General features: G+C 36.6%; 1 protein-coding gene across 6 annotated transcripts in view; it reads left to right on the forward strand.

Moving 5' to 3' along the window:
* The first annotated feature begins 1,059 nt into the window (after positions 1-1,059).
* Positions 1,060-23,036, forward strand: part of ARFGEF3 (ARFGEF family member 3) — a 215,606-nt gene continuing 193,629 nt past the window's right edge. For all 6 annotated transcript variants that reach the window (XM_074187684.1, XM_074187686.1, XM_074187690.1 and 3 more), the window contains exons 1-2: positions 1,060-1,366; positions 8,231-8,282. In XM_074187684.1, the coding sequence (XP_074043785.1) occupies positions 1,282-1,366; positions 8,231-8,282 (137 nt within the window). In that variant the 5' untranslated portion in view covers positions 1,060-1,281. The remainder of the gene's footprint in view (positions 1,367-8,230; positions 8,283-23,036) is intronic.

Consider the following 23,036-nt stretch of genomic DNA (forward strand, 5'->3'; position numbering starts at 1 on the left):
AAGACTAGAGTCTTCCTGGCTTGAAGGCCAGTTCTCTACCCATTGAGCCATGATGCTCATCAAATATGAGAGTGTATCTCAAAAATTTTACATTTGGAAATTTATATGAAATTAGAATTAATACCCTTTCCCCAAACCTCCCCACACCTTTTCTGAGGATATTTCATCCTCCCAGCTCCCCAGAATTCATCACTTGTTAGCACTATTGTTGCACCTTCCAATATGTTCAGTGATCACATTGGTCATCTCCAAGGTACCTTCTAGCTCGAACATTCTCTGAATCAGTGAGATAGATCATAGGTATGATAGTCTGCATACATCGAGGAAATTTCTGGGAGATGCTCTACAAAAACTGGAGGAGAATTAACAGATGAGAGCTTTGGTGCAATGAGTAATTTGCACATCGCACGGTAGCCTGTTTTCTCCTACACGAATGAAAGGGTAGGGGAATGGGTGCGGGGTGATGGAAAACTCTTAGAGTAGCAATTTGTACAGTCGCAGGGGGGAAAAGATACTTCCCTCCTCACCTTGCCTGGGATCAGTCACACTACTGAATTTTGCCTTCTGAACTCCCCGTGTAAACAATCATCCAGGCTTCGCAGCCCTCCCCACACCTCCCCGCCCGCCCTCAGGCTAGAATAACAGAATCAGCCAGGCCAACTGGGTCCTCCCTCATCAGCCAGGCCAACAAGGTCCTCCCTCTTCCTCCCAGCATCCCACCCCCAACTCCAGGTCAGGAAATCCTCCTCCACCTTTTCCCGAGCCTCCAGTCGGCTTCTGAATACGGGCTCTTAGCCTTGACAAGGCTTTTGGGGCTGCCATAGAGTTCCCTGGAGTCCTCATCCGTTCTGGCAAAGTCCCTTGCCCAGGCCAGACCAGGATTCTGGCTGCGCCAAACCTGTCCCTTACCTAGGAGCGAGCTGCGTGTCAGCTCTGGGGGAGGGAGGGGGGAAGCGAAGCCGTCAGAGGAGGAGGAGGAGGAGGAGGAGGAGGAGGAGGGGGAGGGAAGGGGAGGGGAGGAGGAGGAGGAAGAGGCGGAAGAAACTGACGTGGCTCTCGGAGATGGAGCCCAGCGTGATTCATCAGTAGGAGCTGTGGCGGTGGAGGCTGCCTTTCTGGCCCCAGGCGGGATGGGGGGGAGCATCTGGAGCGCTCTGTAGAGGCGCTGTGCGCGGACCATTCCAGCGGCCCGAGGTGGAGAGGGAGGCCAGGCTGCTTGGTACCCCGGCGTCTTCGGCCAGTTCCTTTCCCTTTGGCCGCGGAGTGCCCACGAAGGTCAAGATGGAAGAGATCCTGAGAAAGCTGCAGAAGGAAGCGTCCGGGAGCAAATACAAAGCCATCAAGGAGAGCAGCACCTTGGCCATAGGTAAGCAGCGAGCGAGGGCTCTAGCGATGAGAAGGGAGCAAGGCTTGCGCTAGGCGCACCTGTCCGTCCGCACTTTGCTCCCTGGACTGACCGCCCCTTTGGGCGCACCAGAAATTGAGAAGGGAAAATAGCCCCAGTCTGCTTGGGGTTTCCTTGGGGTTTAGTTTGACTTGCTCCATCATGAAATAGTGATGCTTGCCTTGCTGACTTTTACTCCCCAGTCGTTTACAATTGAGCTGTCACGTCGGCTTCCCAAGCCTCACTTTCCCCATTTGTAAAATGAGGGGTTTGGACTAGATGGCTTCAAGCATTTCTTCCAGCTCCAAATCCAGGATCCGATGCCCCGAGCGCTTTCTCTTTACCGGATTGCTGATTCCCTCCCCATCAAAGGCAGTGATGCTGGCTTGGATAGGCTGCATCGATCCAGTGGCCTGCACCTTAAGCTGCCTCTGGGAAGAGGGAACAAGCCACTATCCTCTCGATTCGGCTCTTTTCAAGAGGCAAAGGCGAGTGTAACTAAGGCAAGAATGGCTTATTTAAGTGGAGAAAGGTTTGCAGCTTGCTGTTCAAATATAGCTTATCGTTCAGGGTGAAATAGTGGCCACAAGCCTAGATAATGTTTCTCCCGCAATGGGAGTATGGTCTGTGAGAGGCTTTCCCTCGCCTAGATTTCCCCATTTTAGGTAGGATTCCAGGTGCTAAGTTTATTTTCCCCATTAGGCTCAAGTTGTCAGCTAGAACAACGACGGAAGAAAGTTCCCAATTGGATGAGATCCTAGGGTAATAGATTGAGAAGAGCCAAACCCCTCATTTGACATCATTTTTCATTTACCTAGATGAAGCTCAGAGAAACTGAGACTTATACAATACAATGCAGGGAACACATCAGGGATTTGAACCCAGGTCCTCTAACTCCAAATTCAGTCTTTTCTCCACTATAGTTTGTGATAAAGCAATCTCCTCAGACATTGAAAGAAAGGTTAGTGATACTTTCTAATTTTTAAATTTTTTTTTATTTTTGCAAGGCAATAATAGGGTTAAGTGACTTGCCCAAGGTCACAGGGCTATGTAAGCATTAAGTGCCTGAGGTCGAATTTGAACTCAGGACCTCCTGACTCCAGGGCCAATGCTCCATTCAGTGTCCCACCTAGCTGGCCTGGATAGTGATACTTAAAATAAAGCAAAACTGTTGACAGAATTAGGGCAATCTTAAGGCATTCATCTTCAATGAAAACTCCATAAGTGATGAATGAGTGGCTGGATTTTAAAATGTATGATTAAGCATCAATATGCCAGCAACTGTAAAGGGATACAAAGGATGCCTTCAAGGAGCTTAAGTTCTTATCACACACTAATTAATCCCAATGGCAATGTAGATGGGGAGTGTAAACCAGAGAAGGGAGTTCTTAGTTTCCACTTTAAAAAATAAAAAAAAAAAGAAAAGATACCAAAAAATAGAAGATTTTGGGAAGACCTAATTGACAGCCATGCCTCTAGTGGTAGAATTTTACACAAGCTACTAACTTCTCCTGATCTCTCTATTTATAAAATGAAGGATTAGACTAATAATTTCACAATACATAGTCATGAAACTCTAAAAGTGTATGAAAATGATAACAATAATAATAGCACATAGTAAAAGTTTGAAACCACTTTATTTCATAATGACTTAAGACTACCATACAGATAGCTTTATATACAGTCTTCAAACTCATAAGTGAAATAAAGTGGTGGTAATGTGCAAATTAAGGTGACTCAAAGTCCCATAGCCCTGTGTTTGTTTACATTGCTATAATCATTCACTATACATACAGAGTTCTGAAATAATTCTAGGGCAAGGTTACTCAGATTTAATAAAGTAATAACAGAGTGCATAGTAGGAGGCTGTGCTTCTTTCCCTTGTCTCTTTTCTTATTATGCTGTAATTTTGTGTAGCCATAAATTTAAGATGAAAAGTAGGGAGGGTACATTTAGCATCTTCCAGTCTCTGTCCATTAATTTTATCTGCAAAACTATTTATTATAAATTGGGCATCTGAAACTTAAGATCTTGATAAAATTAAGTTACCCCACTGGTGAACTGTAACCCATGATATGGAGGTACGTGAATAATTATTTCTTTGAAACTTGGGAAAAACTGAAGGCTGAGGCAATTACCACATTAAATTCAAATTAATGAACATTTTATTGAGTTCTTGCAGGATGTCTGATACTATGCTAGAACCACAGGGTGGACAAAACTGCAATAAAAGACAATAAAACATTTCCTATGTAGCTATTTCTTCAAACTACTCCCTTCCCTTCTTAGTGATTGGTCTATTGGGTTCATTTTAATAGCTGTAAGGATGGATCACCTAATAGTAAAGCAAATAAAATTTTTTATACTTATTTACTTATTCAACAATTATTTAAATATTGCTATTTAAATAGAAACTGAGGAGACTAGTAATAGGAAATGGATGAAGTGCCCCTGCCCTCCTGGCATTTCTGTTTACTTGAGGAGAGATACATCCATGAATAATAATTGTAATAGTTTACATTTAAAGAATGCATGAGTATAAACTCTTTACAAGAACTCTGTGAGCTAAGTGGTATAAGTATTATGATTTCAGAGATGATGAAATTCACAGAGTTGAAATAACTTGTCCAAAGTTACTTAGCCAGGAAGAGGTAGAAGTAGGCCTTGAAGTTGAGTCTTTTCACTGTAAATCCAGGGCTTTTTCCATTCCATCATGAAATAGTTAAGTGATAATCAATAAAAGGAATTATATTATTAAGGTTCAAAATGTGAGATCCCATAAAGTAATTAAGGGCTATAGTATCTCAGAGAAAAGGGAGATCAATGGGAGTTAGGATATTCTGTATGCAGAGACTGGAATGGATGGATGGATGCAGGAGGGAGGGATGAGGCTTGAAGGATAAAGAGTATTTGGGTTGGAAATAAAGGGGAAGTAATATTCTAGGTTCTGGGAATAGATATTAGTTAAGGCAAAATAAAAAGCAAGAAGGAACGTTGTATGTTTATAAGAAATCACAGAATCTCAGGATTGGAAGGGGCTTCAAAGACCACTGAGTCCAACTCATAGCCAAAAGAAAATGCCCTCTACAACATCCCTCCAAAGTGATCATCCAGAAGGGGAGAAACTCCCTTCCTTCCAAGGTGGTCCATTCTATTTAGGAATAGTTTTAATTAGTTGTTTTTCTTACATCTATCTTCTACTTCAATTTATTCCCATTACTCTGATCCTACCCACTGAAGGACTGAAGGGCTGATGCAATTAGAAAGATCACATATTAAAATAATCTTCCTTCTCTGTGAGTACCCTTCAATGATTTAAGGACAGTTATTGTGTCCTGTCTCTTCATAAGATTTCAAGCCATTCCCAATCCTGGTCATCTTGCTTTTTATACAGTATAGTTATTCCTTATACATCAGGACTTTCCCTACCTCAATACATTTGCAGGCCAGCATAAGGGGAATTTTGAGGAAGCCTCAGATGACATGCAGAAACTAGAAGATGATAAAGAAAAAAATTTAGAAACTCAGAAATGCATAAATTATGTGTGCAGAATTCTAATATATCAACATATTTCATCTTTCAAAACTGTCAATATTCCATATAAAAGAAAAAATTCAGACCTCTTCTCTGGAACAAAGGGAGGACCAAAACATTTTTATGCAGATGTTCCAGATTGGGGACACTGTGCTCCCAACCATTGTGATGTGAAAGAGATCACTACTCTCAAATTTTGTCATATCCTTCCTAAAATATGATGCCCAGAACCACACACACACATTGTTCCAACAGTGATCTGACCAAAACAGAGCAACAGCAAGACTACTATCTTCCTAGTTCAAGATGCTGCCTCTTGGGGGCAGCTAGGTGGCATAGCACTAACCCTGGAGTCAGGAGTACCTGGGTTCAAATCTGGTCTCAGACACTTAATAATTACCTAGCTGTGTGGCCTTGGGCAAGCCACTTAACTCTGTTTGCCTTGCAAAAACCTTTAAAAAAAAAGGATGCTGCCTCTCTTAATGGAATGAATAAATGAATGAAAAAGCAATTATTAAGGACTCATGTGCAAAGCAGTCCTAAGTGCTAGGAATACAAACAGAAAGGCTTGCAAGTTCTTACTCTCAAGGAACATATAGCCTACGTGGGGATGGGGGGAGACAGTCCATAATGGAATTTTCAGCTGAAGATTTGGAAAGTCCCAGTGGTCCTTCACATATAGCATCCAGGCAGATGGTAACTCATCTTCTTTAATGTCCCATCCATTAATAAAAGAATGTCAGTTTTCGATACCAAAATATTTGAAGATGCCAAGGACTTTGGTGGTGTTGGGAGACTGAACACATTAAAGTGTTTAGCTCCATCAAACTGTTGACTCCTAGAGCTTATTTTCCACTGAACCCCCAGATCTTCCTCAGACAAACTGTCCAGAGATGAACCTCAATTAGGAGGAGTGGGAAACAAGGTTTCATTTGTAAAGTAGTACCTCTCTATTGGCAGTGACTCTCCAAAAATCATTTATTAAGGACCCATTGTGAGTCCAACAATATGCTAGGAAACGTTTTCAAGCACACAGATGTAATGTGAGGAATAGTTTGAATGAATTTCTGATAGAAATCAGAATGTAAGATCATAATATCATAGATTTAGATCTGGAAAACAACAAGGGCCTGTTTAGTCCTCTCTTTCTACTACTTTTTTTTTTAAACTGAGAAACTTGAGACCTTACCTCTTGAGCAAACTGACTCACTGACAGTCACATATTAAATAAGTACCAGAAGCACCACTTGGACCCAGATCTTCCTGACTACAAGAAAGAGATAAAAGGAAACTTTTAGGAGCAGAATTAACTAGATGCAAAGGACTAGTGCTATAGGGCAAAAAGGAAATGGAAGAATCCAAAATGACTGTGAAGTTTTGATCCTGCACAATAGTAGGAGGCTGAAAGAAAGTTAAGACCAGGCTGCCTTTTCCTCCCAACTAAATCTCTCCTTGCATAGCAATAAACCTGGTTCTTGAGCAGGAAACTCTTATTTCATATGTCTCAGTTCTTCTCACAGTTTAGATTTGGAACTAAAGAACTCATCTAGTCTAGTTCAACTCACTCATTTTACAAATGAAGGAACCAAGACCCAAGGAATTAAATGTCTTGTAAAAGGTCACACTCATACACATAAATACACATAATATGTATATGTGTATATATATATATGTATACATACATAAACATATATATATATTTAGTAGAACTGACAATTTGATTCTTTTCACCATTCTTTTCACCTCTTCAAGTGGATGGCAAATGTAATTTGTTACTTACCTACTGTATGCAGAATCTACTCTATTAGAGGCTCTGAGTTCAAAAGGAAAAATAGTATTTCTTCAGGGAATATCCCAGGTTGGTAGATTTGGCATGCATGTAAGTAATTGTAATTTAAGAGGAGTCTAATAAAATTTAAAATTATAAGATATATGTAAATGTGCGTACATATATATATATATATATACTTATATACATAAATGTATATTTGTATATAGAGAGGGACAGAGAGAGAGAGAGAGAGAGAGAGAGAGAGAGAGAGAGAGAGACCTTCTAATTGGAAGATCAGAAAAGGCACCATGAAAGAAAGAGTTTTGAAAAGGATTCCAATGAGAGAGATGGTTTGGTGGAGTCCATTGCAGGGATGAAGGTCAATAAATGCAAATGTATGAAGGTGAGTAGATACAAGATGAGATGGAGAACGAGTAGTTCAATTTGGACTTGTAAACTGTATAAACTCTGTAGAGTAGGGTTCTGGAAAGGTTGTTTGGAGGAAAGTTGTGGAGAACTTTTGAGGGTCTTCACTCTTCTAATTCTGAACTTGCTACCTCAGGAAAATCATGGTTTGAAAATTGCTGGGGCAGCTAGGTGGCACAGTGGATAGAGCACCAGCCCTGGAGTCAGTAGTACCTGAGTTCAAATCCAGCCTCAGACACTTAATAATTAACTAGCTGTGTGGGGGCAAGCCACTTAACCCCATTGCCTTGCAAAAACTATTAAAAAAAGGGGGGGAAGAAGATTGCTACAAAATGAAAAAGAACTAATGCCACAATCTCTAAAGTCCCCAAAGAATAATGGAAACCCTGTTCAAAGTCTCAACAAAAGTCAACATTTGCTTCTTTATGATGCTCTCAGTCTGCTTCTTCTCAAGTACCAGAATTTAACATAAATTATTATTTAATTTTACTGCTTTTCTCTTGACTAGTATTATAATAGTATAATTTTCTATTTCCTTCTTTCTGGGAAATGTACAGTATTTCAGCTATTATGACCCGAGGAGGCTTTGGGGGACTAGCCTGGGAATTTCACTGCTATTTGCAGCAGTGTGATAGAAAAATGTTTCCTAATTCCAAATGAGAAACTTATAATCAGCTCTGAGTATGATGTATTTATTATATTGGAATTGCTCTTTAACTTTCAACTGTAATTTTTTATTTATTAAGCAGTTTTGCCTTCATAATTATAACTTTCTCAGACCAATGTTAAAATCAACAAGCATTATTTGAGAATACACTGTTTAATATGGAGGGGAAAAGGCAATATGGAAGTATGCTATGCTACTAAAGGGTGCCAACTTGGGATGTGAAGATAACCCTAGTATGGTGGAAGGCCTCTAGGATCTGGAGTCAATATGTTAGAGGAAGGATTTTAATTCATGTCCCTCTGCTTATATAGTCAATGCTCTTTCTGAGCATTCTCCCTGACCTCTAACTCCTACCAACAATGTCAAAACCAACTTTTAAAAGCTATGAAGAGCATCAGTCTTGAAGTGATTAGTTTTTACTTTATCCCCTTTTTTCCCCTTGTGCAGAAATGCTGAGTGGTCCAGATACCATTGTCAAGATTCCATCTTACCAGCTGAGGTAAGGAAACCTAAATTATTCAAGTGAGTCAATAGTCAAAGATTCCAAAAGCACTTCAAGGGAAATCAAAATTGCCTAATTTCTATTATTGTATTCTCTCCTGATGGCATGAATCTCCCTCTGATGCTAGATAAAGTTAACACTCTGGGACTGATCTCTCTGATTGCTCTTCTATTTAAGCCTGTGTATATTGAATGGAGCTGACAGGCCATGCTATTTCTTTCTATAGGACATTATACTTATACTTTGATGTATAGAGGACTGTGATCTCATTGGTCCAAGTATTCTGTTCACTGGAGGGAGAACCATAACAGTCCATCCATGCCATTATAATTGGTGGACTTTTTCCTCTACCTCTCTAAGTTATCTACTCAACATATTGGAGGCTTTACTCTGAAGTCCACTAAAATTTCTTAGATATCAGTGGAAAATTCAAGTTGTCTCTCTTGCTACTTGAGCAATCCACCTTCTTTTCCTATAGTATATATCCTTAAAGATGTTCTTATGCCAACTCCTCTTTGACTTATTGGGTTTTTTTATATTGAAGGGCTTCATTTGCTTTCTGGGGTGTTTGGTTTGGGGGTTTAATTTTTTATTTTTTGAATCTGTTGCTTTGCACATTTCTTGTATTTCATCAAAATATATAACTGTAATACTTAGTACTACTGCTTTGGAAAAAATTGCCAACCTGATTAGATGATCTCCAAGGTTTATTTCCAGCTCCAATATTCTGTAAATACATTTCTTCTAATGTCTGGAAGTTACTTTTTTATAATATGTCTGTTAAAATCCAATGGTAGGTAATTAATCAGTGACAGGATATGATTTGATTATATTTGTAGCTTCATCAGTAACTCCTTGAGGGCAGGAACTATCTTTGGCCTTTTTGTATCCTCATTGCTTAATGCATACTAGATACTTAATAAATATTTATTGATTATAGATTGATCAAAAGATTAGTTGGAGGACTACTCTCAAGGATTTATGAGTCCATATTTTACATAGACTATTTTGACAATTTTTCCAGAGTGGACCCCATTACACATGAACCATCTTGGAGAGGAATCCTATGTTTCCGTATTTTAAATGGAGAGAAAGGAAAGCCAGAAACTATTGCATATTTTTGTGCTATGCTTTTTTATATACCAACTACTTCATCTGATTGATAGCAAGGGGAAAGTGACTATGGCAACAGGGACATGATATTTATACAGAGAGCTCTGTGATTTTCATTTTCAGGGATGGAGTACATGCTGTTGGACCTATAAAAGCACCTAAGTAGAAAAGATGCTACACCTAATTGCAATATATTTAGGTCCAGGGGAGAAATGTAGTTATTTTTGTCAAGGTCCCATGCCAGACTAAATATGCTGTATTTTAGTTTCAATGTTGAAAAGGTTACTTTCAGACTTATCAATGATGTGGTAAGTACCACAGGATAACCTGTGGGGTTACTATCACTTTTTGTGTTTGATTGAATGAGTTATTTGATTTATTAAATTTTAAATCCTGCTTACAGTTGCCTTGGCAGCACCAGACCAATGTGACCTATGGATCAGAGGTTTCTGCTCTGGCTATAAAGGTCAAATAACCATTTGTCGGCTATATTAGAGAGAGAGAATTACTATATTGAGTTGGAAGTTGGATTTGATAACCTTTGATATACCCTTTATCACTGAGATTTTCTAGGTTCATTCTCATGTATTTGACTTTGGAGGACCTGAATTCAAATCTTTAATCTGCCCCTTCTTGCCTTTGTAATCTTGCATATGTTACAGTCCCTGAGTTTCAGTATCCCAATATGTAAAATGAGGAGGTTGTAGAAAATCTATGATCTTATCCTATTTCCAAGAAATCCTAAAAAAAGTCATACTAGGATTTTTGAGGAGGAGGTAGAGAGAATTGGAGGAAGTAATGGTGTTCAGTGGAAAGAGTACTGACTGAGGAATCAAAAGAACTGAACTGAAATCTCTCTTCTGACTTTGTGACCCTAGGCAAATCAAAGACTAAGTTATGGAAAAATTGATGCTCTCTGTTGATAGCAGGATTTTCCATACCTACAAGTAATTATACCAAAGAAATTATAGACAGATGTGATCCCTAATTTTAGTCATTGATCTCATTATTGGTAAACTATCTCCAATTCAAGAGGAGTCACATATATACTTGACTAAATTAAGAACCAATGGATGGGGGGGCGGCTAGGTGGCATAGTGGATAAAGCACCGGCCTTGGAGTCAGGAGTATCTGGGTTCAAATCCGGTCTCAGACACTTAATAATTACCTAGCTGTGTGGCCTTGGGCAAGCCACTTAACCCCGTTTGCCTTGCAAAAACCTAAAAAAAAGAAAAAAAGAACCAATGGATAAAATTTACAGAGAAGAATATTTTCACTCGATCTAAGACAAGACAATCTAAGTCTTGGCAGGTAGTCTAGAAATGGAATTGGCTGCATCTTGAGGGCAATGCATTTCTTGTGATTTTTCGTAGAGGAGGGGTGGGGGACTTCTTTTCTGTCAAGAGTCGTATTTATAATATCATTTGTGGGCTATATTTGGTTGAACATTTAATTATTTCACCACTAAAAAGTTACTTGATTTATTGAATTTTAAATCCTTCCTACGGTTGTCTTGGCAGCACCAGACCAAAGTGACCCATGGATCAGAGGTTTCTGCTGTGGCTATAAAGGTCACATAACCACTTGTCGGCTATATTAGAGAGAGAATTACTATATTGAGTTGGAAGTTGGATTTGATAACCTTTGATATACCCTTTATCACTCAGATTCTATGACATAATTTTTTTAGTAGTTTTCCATAACTCTTAAAAGCAAATGTACTATTGAATATTATTTATAATAAAAATGGACTTTAACATGAAATAATCATGAAAGTTTTTCAGTGATTACCACTGTCATCCATTTGATCTCAATTGTTCATTTATATAGTAATAGTATGCATTTTTTAAAATATCAATATTTCTATTTCCCTAAACCTGCTTTCTTCAATTTCCATTATTTTTTTAAAAATTTCTTTGCTCACATATTTATATTCCCTTTGTGCCATGCTTGAGGGCAATCGGTATTCCTTTGGGTCACAGATTTAGAGTTAGAAGGACCTTTAAAAGTTATCTAGTCCAACTTCTTTGTTTTATAGATGCTGAAACTGAGGCCTTGAGTGGGAAGTCAAAACCACCTAAGGGATAAGTGGCAAAATTGAGATTTGAACCCAGGTACTCTGTCTCTAAATTCAGGACCTTTTCCATTGTTCTACACTGTGAAATTTTTGTATTTATCACAGTTTACTAATTCCCAATACCAGAGATATTTTGATAAAAGAAGCAACATATGTGTTACTTTTAGATTATAAATAAAATTAATTTCTTTACAGAGTTCCTATATGGGACCTTGTGGACATTATGAAAATTTTTCCAGGATTAAGTGAAATGCTTAATGGAGGTTGCTTTAATATTATCTGTCCCTTCCAAGGTTATGAATGCTTATATACCATCTTAAGGGTGTAGGCAGACTCCCAAATCCTGGTTTAATGGAGAGAGAGAGCTGCATTTGGAATTAGGAAGACCTGGAATTGAATTCCCAGTTCAGACATTTACTTATAAGATTTGCTAATGAAAGTTCCTTGACCTTTCAGTGTTCCATTTGTTAGACAAGTTCTTGACATGTATTGGTAACAACAAAATGTCCAGAGAGCATCTCAGGGTTAGTGTGAGGAGCAATGAAATAAAATCTGTTAAGGAATTTTCAAAATTTAAAGTGTTATATACATTTATATATTAGTTAAAAGTTATATAAATTTTAGTCATTTAATATATTATTATTTAGTTATAATTTAGTTTATTTTACATATATATTTTTTATTGATCTCTTGTTTTTACATAGCCTATATTCTCCCCTTATCCTTCCTCATCCTCCTTGTAAGAATCATCTCTTATAACAAAGTTTTTCTTTAAAAAGAGGGGGGAGATCAGCAGAACTACTATATTGAAATAATTTGATGTCATATGCAATGTTCCACCCCATTGAACCTCAACCTTTGCCAAGGAGGGAAGGAGAAAGAAGTGTCTTCTTATATTTCTGCTTTCTCATTATGATTTCACAATATTCAAATACAACTGTTTTGTTTGTATTTTTCTTTTATATTATTGTTGTGTTATAATTTTTATTTTTACTTGATCTATAATTTCATTGGTATAGGGAAATTTGAGAGTTTGGCAACTGTTCTGCATTTCATTGTCTTAAAGATCCATCTGTTAAGTGACTGTGCAAGAATCATAATTAATGTTGGTACTCAGGTCTGTACTCAGGTTCTAACCCCTGTTAAACATATAGCAACAGTATCCATAGTTTGTGAAAAGAAACCATTGAATCTATAGTAGCATTCTTTTTTTTAAGGTTTTTGCAAGGCAAATGGGGTTAAGTGGCTTGCCCAAGGCCACACAGCTAGGTAATTATTAAGTGTCTGAGACCGGATTTGAACCCAGGTACTCCTGACTCCAAGGCCGGTGCTTTATCCACTACGCCACCTAGCCACCCCACATAGTAACATTCTTAAAGAATTTAAAAGAAATCAGTCTTCAATGTATCTGAGATTTAATTGATGTGGGTATCCTCTCCAATCCTGCAGATCGTGACCTTACATCCTGTGGGACTCCATGTTATCTCATATTTCCGTTATAGAAAGTTCACCAATCTGGCTCCAAGACTAGCTCTCTGTCTACCTACTAGTGCATACTGCTTCTCATTAATATTAATGATATTGATGATGGTGATGATGGTGATGATGGCAATGATGGTTTAGGGACAACATAACCATATTTGTAGTCTCATTGTGGGATCTTATTGGCATATTGCTGTAGTTGACAACCACATCAACTTTCATCCTTCTTTACCTGCTATTGGTTCAATTCCTTATTAAGTCTTGATTGTCCTATAGGCATCTCAAATACAACATATCCAAAACAGAACTCATCTTTCCCGCAAATCTTCCTTTCTTCTGAACTTTCCTATTACTATATAGAGTACCACTATCCTTTAGTTATCTAGCCTTGCAACCTTGTTATCATGATTGACTTCTCCCTTATTCTCATCTCACATATCAAATGTGTTGTCAAGTTTTTTCCCTTCTATCTTCATGATCTTTCTCATATATGTATATATATATATATATATATATATTATATATATCCCCTCCTCTCTACTCACACAACCACCATTTTAGCACAAGTCTTCAATGCCATCACTTAGACTATTGCAATAGTTTCTAATTAATCTCCCAGACTCAAGGCATCCTCTTCTCAGCTGATGAAGTGATGTTTCTAAACTGAAGATATGCCTGTTATCAATGGGTAACTCAATAAACTCCAGGGGCTTTCCCTTCAGGATCAAATATAAAATCTTTCTTTTGGAATTTAAAGCCTTCTACATTCTAGCCCTTTCCTTCCTTTTGATTCTCTATCTTCCTCCCTTCCACACATCCTGTGATCCTATTTGACTGCTCTGTATGGCATTCAAATATGACAATGCATCTTTCGAGTCAATGACTTTCCCCTGATTGTCCCCCATACTTCAAATACTCAATTTTTTTTCACATCTGCCTCTGAATTGTCCTGACTTCTTTCAAGACTGAAATCAGAATCTACCTACAGCAGAGTCTTTACTGATCCCTCCCAGTGCTGATGCCAATCCTGAGATTATCTCCCATTTACTATGCCTTACTATGTTATTTATGTGGAGTCTTTTCCATTAGAATATGAGCTCCTTGAGGGCAAGAGACAGTGGTTTTACCTTTCTTTGTACCACTTGGTCTGAAAAGTAAATACTTAATACATTCCTATTGATTTACTGACAATTCTTATCCCAAATTTAAAGCAATGAAGCCATATATTCTGATATTAATTGAAATGTTTAATCTCTCATTAGTTACTCAATTATCCATGAAACCCACCTCAGTTTATAAATAAACTAAAAAAAAGCCTTTTCCCATGACCTTTTGCTATTTCTCCTTAACTCACACTCTTGTTCCAGTTTATAAATAAACTTGAAAAACCTTTTTCCCAAAAATTTTTGCTGTTTCTCTGCAACTCACACTCTTGATCCCATAAATTAAACAAAGTAGCAAATTATCCAACAAAAACATAAATAATAATTCATCATTTATTATAGTGAATGATGTTCCCAGTCACAGTCAACTCTGTATTCTTCAAAGCAATGGAAAGAAATATGGAATAAAATATTTTCATTAATGTTGATGCATTTCTCTTAGGATGGCAATTTAAGTCTCTCAGAAATTCTCTCATTAATCCCTCTTTACAAAATAAGAGTTTAATGCAGTTCTCTCAAAATGTCTCTTTGGATTCTTTCTCCTTGATAGTTATGTCTTTCAGAAAGAAATTATCTTAGTCCTTTCTTGGTGTGAATCACAAAATCTCCTTCCAATGGCAGCTAGCTCTCTTCAGGTGACAGATAAACTTCTATTTCCCCTGAGATTCTATCCCCTGTTAAAGATATAGCAACAGTATCCATAGTCTTTTGTGAAAAGAAATCATTGAATCTGTAGTAGCATTCTTAAAGAATTTAAAAGAAATGTCTTCAATGTATCTGAGATCTAATTGATGTGAGTATCCTCTCCAGTCATGTAGATTGTGACCCTTCCATACCCTTGCATCCCGTGGGATTCTATCTCCTCTCATATTTCCTTTATAGAAAGTTCACCAATCTGTCTTTCTTTAGGCCTCTTGATAATAGGTAAGTACCAATGGCACATGTGGGCTAACAATTGCTCTTTTCCCTACCACCTGACAAGATTGCTTTCTTTTTGTCATCTCTGCCTATGACATCATTAAATCAAGTCCCTTGTACAATTCTTGATTGGTTATTCACTATACTCATCTTGAGACTATTGGCATATTGGTGATACTCAACTTTTAATTCTGAGACATCTCTACCTTCATGATCACACAATATTACTGAAAGAATGTCTTTGCCAAAGAAAAAAATATGTGGTCAGAGTGAGGAGAAAGGAAAACAGAGAGTAGAAAAGACAAAAGATGAAAGTTGAGGTCATAGCAATAGTAGAGCAGGAGCGGAACAGATGACAGCTGAAGGGCTGTTGCCAGTGATGTTAGGAATCAAAAGCATTCGCCAAAGCCAAGTTGGATTCTCTGCAGGATGGCACTGAAATCATAGGAATGGACAGAAAGTGGCAAGAACATGGACTGTTACCAAATCTTTCTTCACCATTAATTTCTACTAGTATGAAGGAGATTTCAGGAATAAAGATCCATTCCAACACATAAATACCAGTATCTCTGAATTACAAATAACACCCCCCCCACACACACACACACTTTTCCTTTAGTTCCTGGGGAAGGTACAAACCCTGCCATCTCACAGGTAGTTAGTTCCCTGCATGGTCACTCTCTGCTTGGATGTCCAGAGTGCTTTGGTATTTAAAGGAAGTATTCACATAACCAATTTAAACTATTCAAATCTGATAAATTTATAAAATTGTGTTGTTTATTCTATCATATGAAATATGTTCTCTTACCAGATGACAGGAAGACTAAATAATTTGACATAGTGTTACTTAATATAGTGAAACGCAAACTATTCAAAGAATTTGAAAGAAGTTTAAGATGTGTTTATGTATAGTTTGTGCTAGTCCCCCTTAATGTAACTCAGTTTTAAATTGATATTTCTTTTAATGTACCCTAATTCATTTATCTGGCTTGAAGCTTTTCAAGATTGTGTTATTTTTTTAATGCATATTTAACCACTATTTGGAGTGACACTTGGAGATGATATAGTAACTAAATGTTAATTATGTACCTATATATGACTCCACCTCTCCACTTCCACTCCCAAGTTAATCTGAGATATCTGGTGGAATGCTGTAAATTATGTGAATACAGTATGAAATACCACTGGCAGAAGCCACCCAAAAATGGTTTGGTGTTTTGGGCCATATATTCCTTTTATTGTTTCCATCTGTATTAATTATTAACTAATTTTTATTTTTTATTTCATCAAAATACTCCAACAAGAACCCTTCCTTTTGACATCTCCTCCCTTGGCTTGCATTGTTTCTCCTTAGCTTACCATGACCCATTGCTCCAAATATTCATTGTATTTTTGGATGATAACTCTGCTAGTCCCTTGCTCCTTAATATTATTGAGGAGAAGTAATGGCAATTTTTGTGTGTATCTCCATCATAATGATTCCCATTCTATCCTTCTGCTGCTTACACTTGCTAACCTAACTTTATGTTATAAATCAAAGTAAGAAGATATTAAGAGATTAGCCTCTACAACAGTGAACCTCAGAGAGTGACATTTTATAGAGTTAAATTTGTATATCTTTTAAAAGAGATATTCATTTACTTTCTTTAATAAAATTATATACATGGCAGGATAGTCTAAAAACCTAAGTGAATTTTAAGTTTTAATAACTTTAAAATGCACCAAGATACTATATTTTGTGGGCCTTTGGGGCAAGACTTGCTAATATAAATATTATTTATAAGAATTCCTGCTAGTTATTGTTATTATTTATTAATGGGTATTAATTATTAATAATATAAATTATATAATTGTAATATGCCAGTATATAATACAATTCTATTTTACTATCATACAATTATCTTAGTATATAACAACTGTTGTTATTTAAAATTGAAATTTACAGAAATTTAAATTAATTTTTTTTTAAATTAGCAAACAGAGGCGGCTAGATGGCACAGTGGATAGAGCTCCAGCCCTGGAGTCAGGAGTACCTGAGTTCAAATCCAGCTTCAGACACTTAATAATTACCTAGCCTTGTGGCCTTGGGCAAGCCACTTAACCCCATTTGCCTTGCAAAAACCTCAAAAACAAAAAAAAAATAGCAAATTTTTGTGCTTTAACATAAAAAAGTTCAGAGTCTTCATAGAAAAATAGGTCTTTGTTTTCAGAAAAAAAAACATCATTAAAAACTGCTGTTAATTATTCTGTGGTATAAATGATGATTCCCAGGGAGGAAGGAGGGGGAGAAATACAGGGAGAGCTGTAGGGGAAAGAAAAACAAAAGCTATCCGAGAGTTCTTAACCTTTTTTGTGTATGTCATAGACCCCTCTGGCCATCAGACAAAATCTATGGAATTCTTCCAGAGCAATGTTTATAAATACATAGAACAATATACATAGGAGCACAAAGAAAACCAATTATAGTGAAATATATTTATCAAAATATTTTTTAAAAGTTTAGAGACCTTACTTTAACATCTATTGCTCTAGAATCTTGTCATTACCTAGAAATTATATTCTGTATGGTTTTGGTGTATTTTTGGTTGCATTCAATTTTTTTCTAAAATTGGAATATATGCATGCTAATTTTCTATTAATAGAGTAGCCCATTCATTAATCATATTGGATAATAGGAAGTCTGCTACAAAACAGCTTAAAAAGCATTCCATGTCTACATTAGTTTGGATAATGCTTATCATGAAAGACATATGAGACTATGTGATGAATTAACACTGATTCAGCTTGTTCAACAAATTGGTTGCACCACATGTGTTTTATGGTACATAAACAGAGTAAGCTAGTTTGCTCTCTCTCATTTCAATAGCATGCTATTGAATTCAATAGATGCTATTTTATAAGTAAAGTAAAAAAAAAGTTCCACTTTCTACTATTTTAATTGGATTACTCAATCAATTAGTCTGAGTTAAAAATAGCCATCTTCCTATTGTACCAAGAATTCCTTTGAAGAAACTTTCCAAAGATGAATTTTTAAAAGTCCTGTTGTTTAACTGGTCATAAACCTTAGGTCAATGATAATTTTTAATATTGAGATAATGCTCACTTATCAGACTCAGGTTTAGAAGTAAATTCTAGCTTGGCAAAATGGATAGGGTAGGGTTTGGAGTTTAAATCAGTCTCTCAAACTTAGTAGCTATAAGATTATGTTTGAATCACTTTTTAACTGTCCTAAATGTCACTTTGCCCATCTGTAAAAATGGGATATAATTGTATTTAGTATCTACCTCCCAGGTATATTATGAGACTAAGTCCCTTCAGAGAAAAGCTTAAGATCATTAAAAGTTACTATTATTCTTCTGTTATAAAGGATGGTTCTCAGGAGATATAAGGAAAAGTATAGGTGACATGAAAAACAAAAGATGCTAATGAAATTTATATAAAACACTATTTTTATGAGATTTTGCTTTGGGAAAGTTACTCTGTGATATGATATTCTTCCTCACTCATCTCTGTATTTTGAACTTTCTTCTGCAACAAAGACATGTTTATCATTACACTCACAGGAATGATAGGATCACGAAATTTAGACTCATGAATTTATTATCTAATCAGAACTATCCTGAAAGATATCTTAGAGATCATCTACTCAACTGTCTCATTTTGCAGATAACAAAACCAAGGCCCAGAAAGGTCAAATAACCTGTAGGTAGCTTCTAAAATTCTTTGGAAATACAAACTTTTTATCAAGACATTTGAAGGATTATTCTTCTGATGTTAAAAGAAAGCCCTAGAAAGCTATGGGTAAATATTCATAAATATTCATGTGTTGTGAATACCATCCATAATAACTTAACATTCAGAGAATATAATTTCATTTTAATTGCCTTTGGGTCTGAGCTACCCATTTTAATACTCTGGTTTGGTCCTTCTCACCCAAGGAGACTAGCAGAGAATATTTTGGATTTTTTTTAATTGGAGAAACAATAGCTTCATCAACTGGGTAGAAGTGCACCTGAAACAAGATCATGAGGACAGAGAAGGCCCCCACAGCTTGATGTTGTCCTAGGAATTCCTAGACCTATTTTGGAAGGCAATGTATTCATTTCTTTTCCGGACTATATTCTATTATGGAATAGTTCCCAGTCTCTCCCATGTGTCCCATATTCTAAAGGAAATGATGGATCATGTATCTGCAACGGACTTTAAAGGTCATTTATTCCAACTCCCTCATTTTAAAGATGAGACAACTGAAGCCCAGAAAGTTGGTGACTCATTTAAGACAAGCTACATGATGCATGGTTGAACCCTGGGTCTGAAGTTTGGGAAACTTGAGTTCAAATTTGACCACAGATACAAATTAGCTGTTTGATTCTGGGCAAGTCACCTAACTTCTGTTTACCTCAGTTTCTTCAACTGTAAAATAGAATGAAAATGGTATCTTTCTCTCAGGGTCATTATGAGGATTAAATGAGGTAATATTGGCTATCAGTTCACTTTGACATTTTAAATTGCCTATTATATTCAAGGTACTAAGTATAAAAAAGATTAAAAATATATAGTCCTTTTTTTTAGCAGCTGAAAATATTTTTTAAATGTTATTGCTATTTTTATTTTGACACCATCCTGATTTCCCAATATATTTCTCCTCCCCCATTATAGGAAGTCTTCCTTAAGAAGGAAAAAGAATAAAAACAGAAAGAAGGAGAAATGAACACTAATTAACATATTAGTCAAGTACAATAATAAGGTAGCTTAATATTTTTATCATGCCCCACTCCAGGTCTCCCTTTATTCTCCATTATTTTTTACAGCCCAGTAATATTCTCTTTTTCACATGCTACACTTTGTTTAATCATTCCCCCAATCAATGTACATCTACTTGGCTCACAGCTCTTTCAGTTGCTAAAAATTTAATGGAGAAAAAAAGCTAGAAGGGTTCCAGTAAGGGGCAAACCAAAATTAGACAGTGCAGAAGGCAAATGTTAAAGTCTAAATATGCAGTGAGCATTTGTGGATTATAAAACTACAATTTACTTTACTATTTAAGAATTTAAAGAACATACTTTAAAAGGATGAACAGTTAAAATATTTCCAGAATTTCCTGTAGTTAATAGAATGGGAGGCAACTAGTAATGAAGTGAAGGTCTGGAACCTATTTTCCCTAGGCAAAATTTCTTTATACTTTAAGCAGCAAAAATGAAACAAAGCAAACAAAAACCTCTCAGCTTTCTTAAGAGGTCATCCTAAATACCTATCCTTAGATTATTTGTCTATTAAAATATTCCTCCCTTTTCTAGTTACAAATCTATGTGAAGCTGAATTTTCTTCACATGCTTCCAAAACACTATATCAGATTGGATTGTATGCAGAAGCAGATAGAATTTTGCTGTCTTCTAGTAAGACATTAAAGAGATTTTCAAAAATATATAAGATAATCATTTTCACTATTTTTTGTTTTGGAAAATATAGTTGTTTTATAAAAATGTTATGTATACTATGTAATGGGTTTTTTATTATTATTTTAAAATGATGATTCACTATTGTAAAAATTTATCACTTTGAATTTATAATAGTGTAAATATTAATAGATATAATTAGCAGTATGCGGGTAAATGTTTATTAACTTACTCTCTAGGGGTGGAAATCTACCCATAACACCCTTAAATTTAGTCTGAATTATTAGCATTTCTCCATTACTTTCTTAAGTCTAGACAATCAACTAAAGCAATCAGTCAAGCATTGAAAATTAAAGTCAGCTCTAGCCAATAAAAATAGACCCCAGCACACTCCTGCACATAATTCACACAAACAAAAGTTCTTTGCAGTCCTCAGTAATTTTTTTTTTTTTTTTTTAGTTTTTGCAAGGCAGACGGGGTTAAGTGGCTTGCCCAAGGCCACACAGCTAGGTAATTACTAAGTGTCTGAGACCGGATTTGAACCCAGGTACTCCTGACTCCAAGGCCGGTGCTTTATCCACTGCGCCACCTAGCCGCCCTACCGCCACCTAGCCGCCCCTCAGTAATTTTTAAAAGTATAAAGGGATGCAGAGACCAAAAAGTTTGAGAATCATTGGCCTAATAATGAATAGCTGGGTGAGAATGGACTCTGCCAAGAATAATGGAGAGTAAGAGTGAAGCTGGAGGAGAGAATAAAGGGAAAGGAAGGAAAGGCACTCTGACCAATGGCATGAATACAATTCTTCTTCAGAAATATGTTTGTACTTTGCTTATTTCTCTACTACAACAATCCTCCACTCAAATCAATGTAACTTTCTCTAGTCTGCAGCATTTTAGTGGCCATCTTGTCTAACCCTTTCATTTTACAGATGAGGAAACTGAGATTCAAGAAAGCTACACAGGTACTAGGTTTTAGGGATGGACTTGAACCCAGGTCCTCTGCTTAGATGCAGTGATGTGTTATTTATATTATGGTAAAAAAGAAAAGAAAAAGATCTAGAAGTAGTATCATAAGAATAATTCAGGAAAGATTTAGCTTTGGCTACACAAAAGAAGGGAGAAGAATGTTAGGACTTTAATTTAGGACAAGAGGTTAATCTGAGGTCTACAGACAGATTTCAGGAGAAGTGTGAACTTGAATGGGGGGGGAAATTACAACTCACTAACTTTTGGTTTCCCTTGGATTTTATTATGCCTTTTAAAATATGATTCTTAGAAGGGGTCCATGGGCTTCACCAGTCTGCATAGGAGTCTATAACACACACCCAAAAAATATTAAAGAAGCTCTGCTCTGGAAACTGAGGAGGAAAACTTGACAGTGACAATTGATTGGATATGGGTAATGGGGGCGGGGAAGGTTTAGTGAAGGGGAGGGTGAGTGGGTGGGGGTTGGGGGGTATTGGGATAAGGAGTGTGGGATGTGGGGAGGTAGAGGTGATGGCAATATAGATAAGAACCCTGCCCTCAAGAAGCTTATATTTTTGCACTAGAAGATAGTATATATATATATGGTATTAGTGACCATGAAGGACTGTTTTGGTCTGGGAAGTTATTGGAAAGAAGGTTAAAGCACAATTGATCAATCTTAGGTGCACAAGACACTCCATCTCATGACTGATTTTTCACTGGCTGGAATTCACTGAGGATCCTCTCCCTCCTCACTTTTGTTTTCAGCTTTCCTTGAGTTCCTTCAATTCCTAGCTAAAATCACTCCCTAGAGCTTAACGTCCCATACTTTCCTGACCCTCCCTTAATTCTAGTGCCTTTCTCCTGTGATTATCTCCTAGCTTGTAAAAAATATTGTTAAGAGCTAAGATTGTTTTGTGTTATGTTTTTGCCTTCCTTTGTATACCACATATAGAGTAAGTGCTTAAAGTTGACTGACTACTGATTGTTTGAATTTGGGATGCTAGCAGAACAGCCAGGTAGAAATAAAAATAAACAACAGAAAATTATACTAAGCGCCTAATAATATACTTTTTGATTGACTCATTGAGTTTTGAATGCCAGAAGAATATCGGGGTAGAAAAACAGCAAAAGAAAAAAAAAGAAGATAGGCACAGAATAGGGAGACACAGCAGGAAGAAGAGAAGGAACTTAAGGATAGAGAATACAACTCCCCATAAATAATCTTTTTTGGCTGAGATTTTCAGTGTCAGCAGACAGCTATTTTAACTCAGAGATGGAGAAGAAATAACATTAAGAAACATTAATAAAACTGAAGTAATCAGAGATTGTTTTGAATGAGATGTTAACTTTTCTGGATTTGGCCTAAACTTTCTAAATTCTTAGGTATCACACCAAACTATGGGAAACTGAAATAGGCAGCCACTTGGGGTTGGGAGGGGGTGGAGCGTTAACAATTCCTGAGAGAATATGTTGTACCTGCTTTGTTGTTGGGTTAGAATTAGAACAAATTTTGGGGACAATAGGTTCAAAATCTTTTGGGAAGAAATATCATCAATAATAAGCAAGACAATTTGGATGGAATAAATGAAAGAATTAAAAAAAGAATTAAATTCTTGGATGGTTTTCTCTCTCT

The sequence above is a fragment of the Macrotis lagotis genome, chromosome 5, assembly GCF_037893015.1.
Source record: "Macrotis lagotis isolate mMagLag1 chromosome 5, bilby.v1.9.chrom.fasta, whole genome shotgun sequence".
Taxonomy (NCBI): Eukaryota; Metazoa; Chordata; class Mammalia; order Peramelemorphia; family Peramelidae; genus Macrotis; species Macrotis lagotis.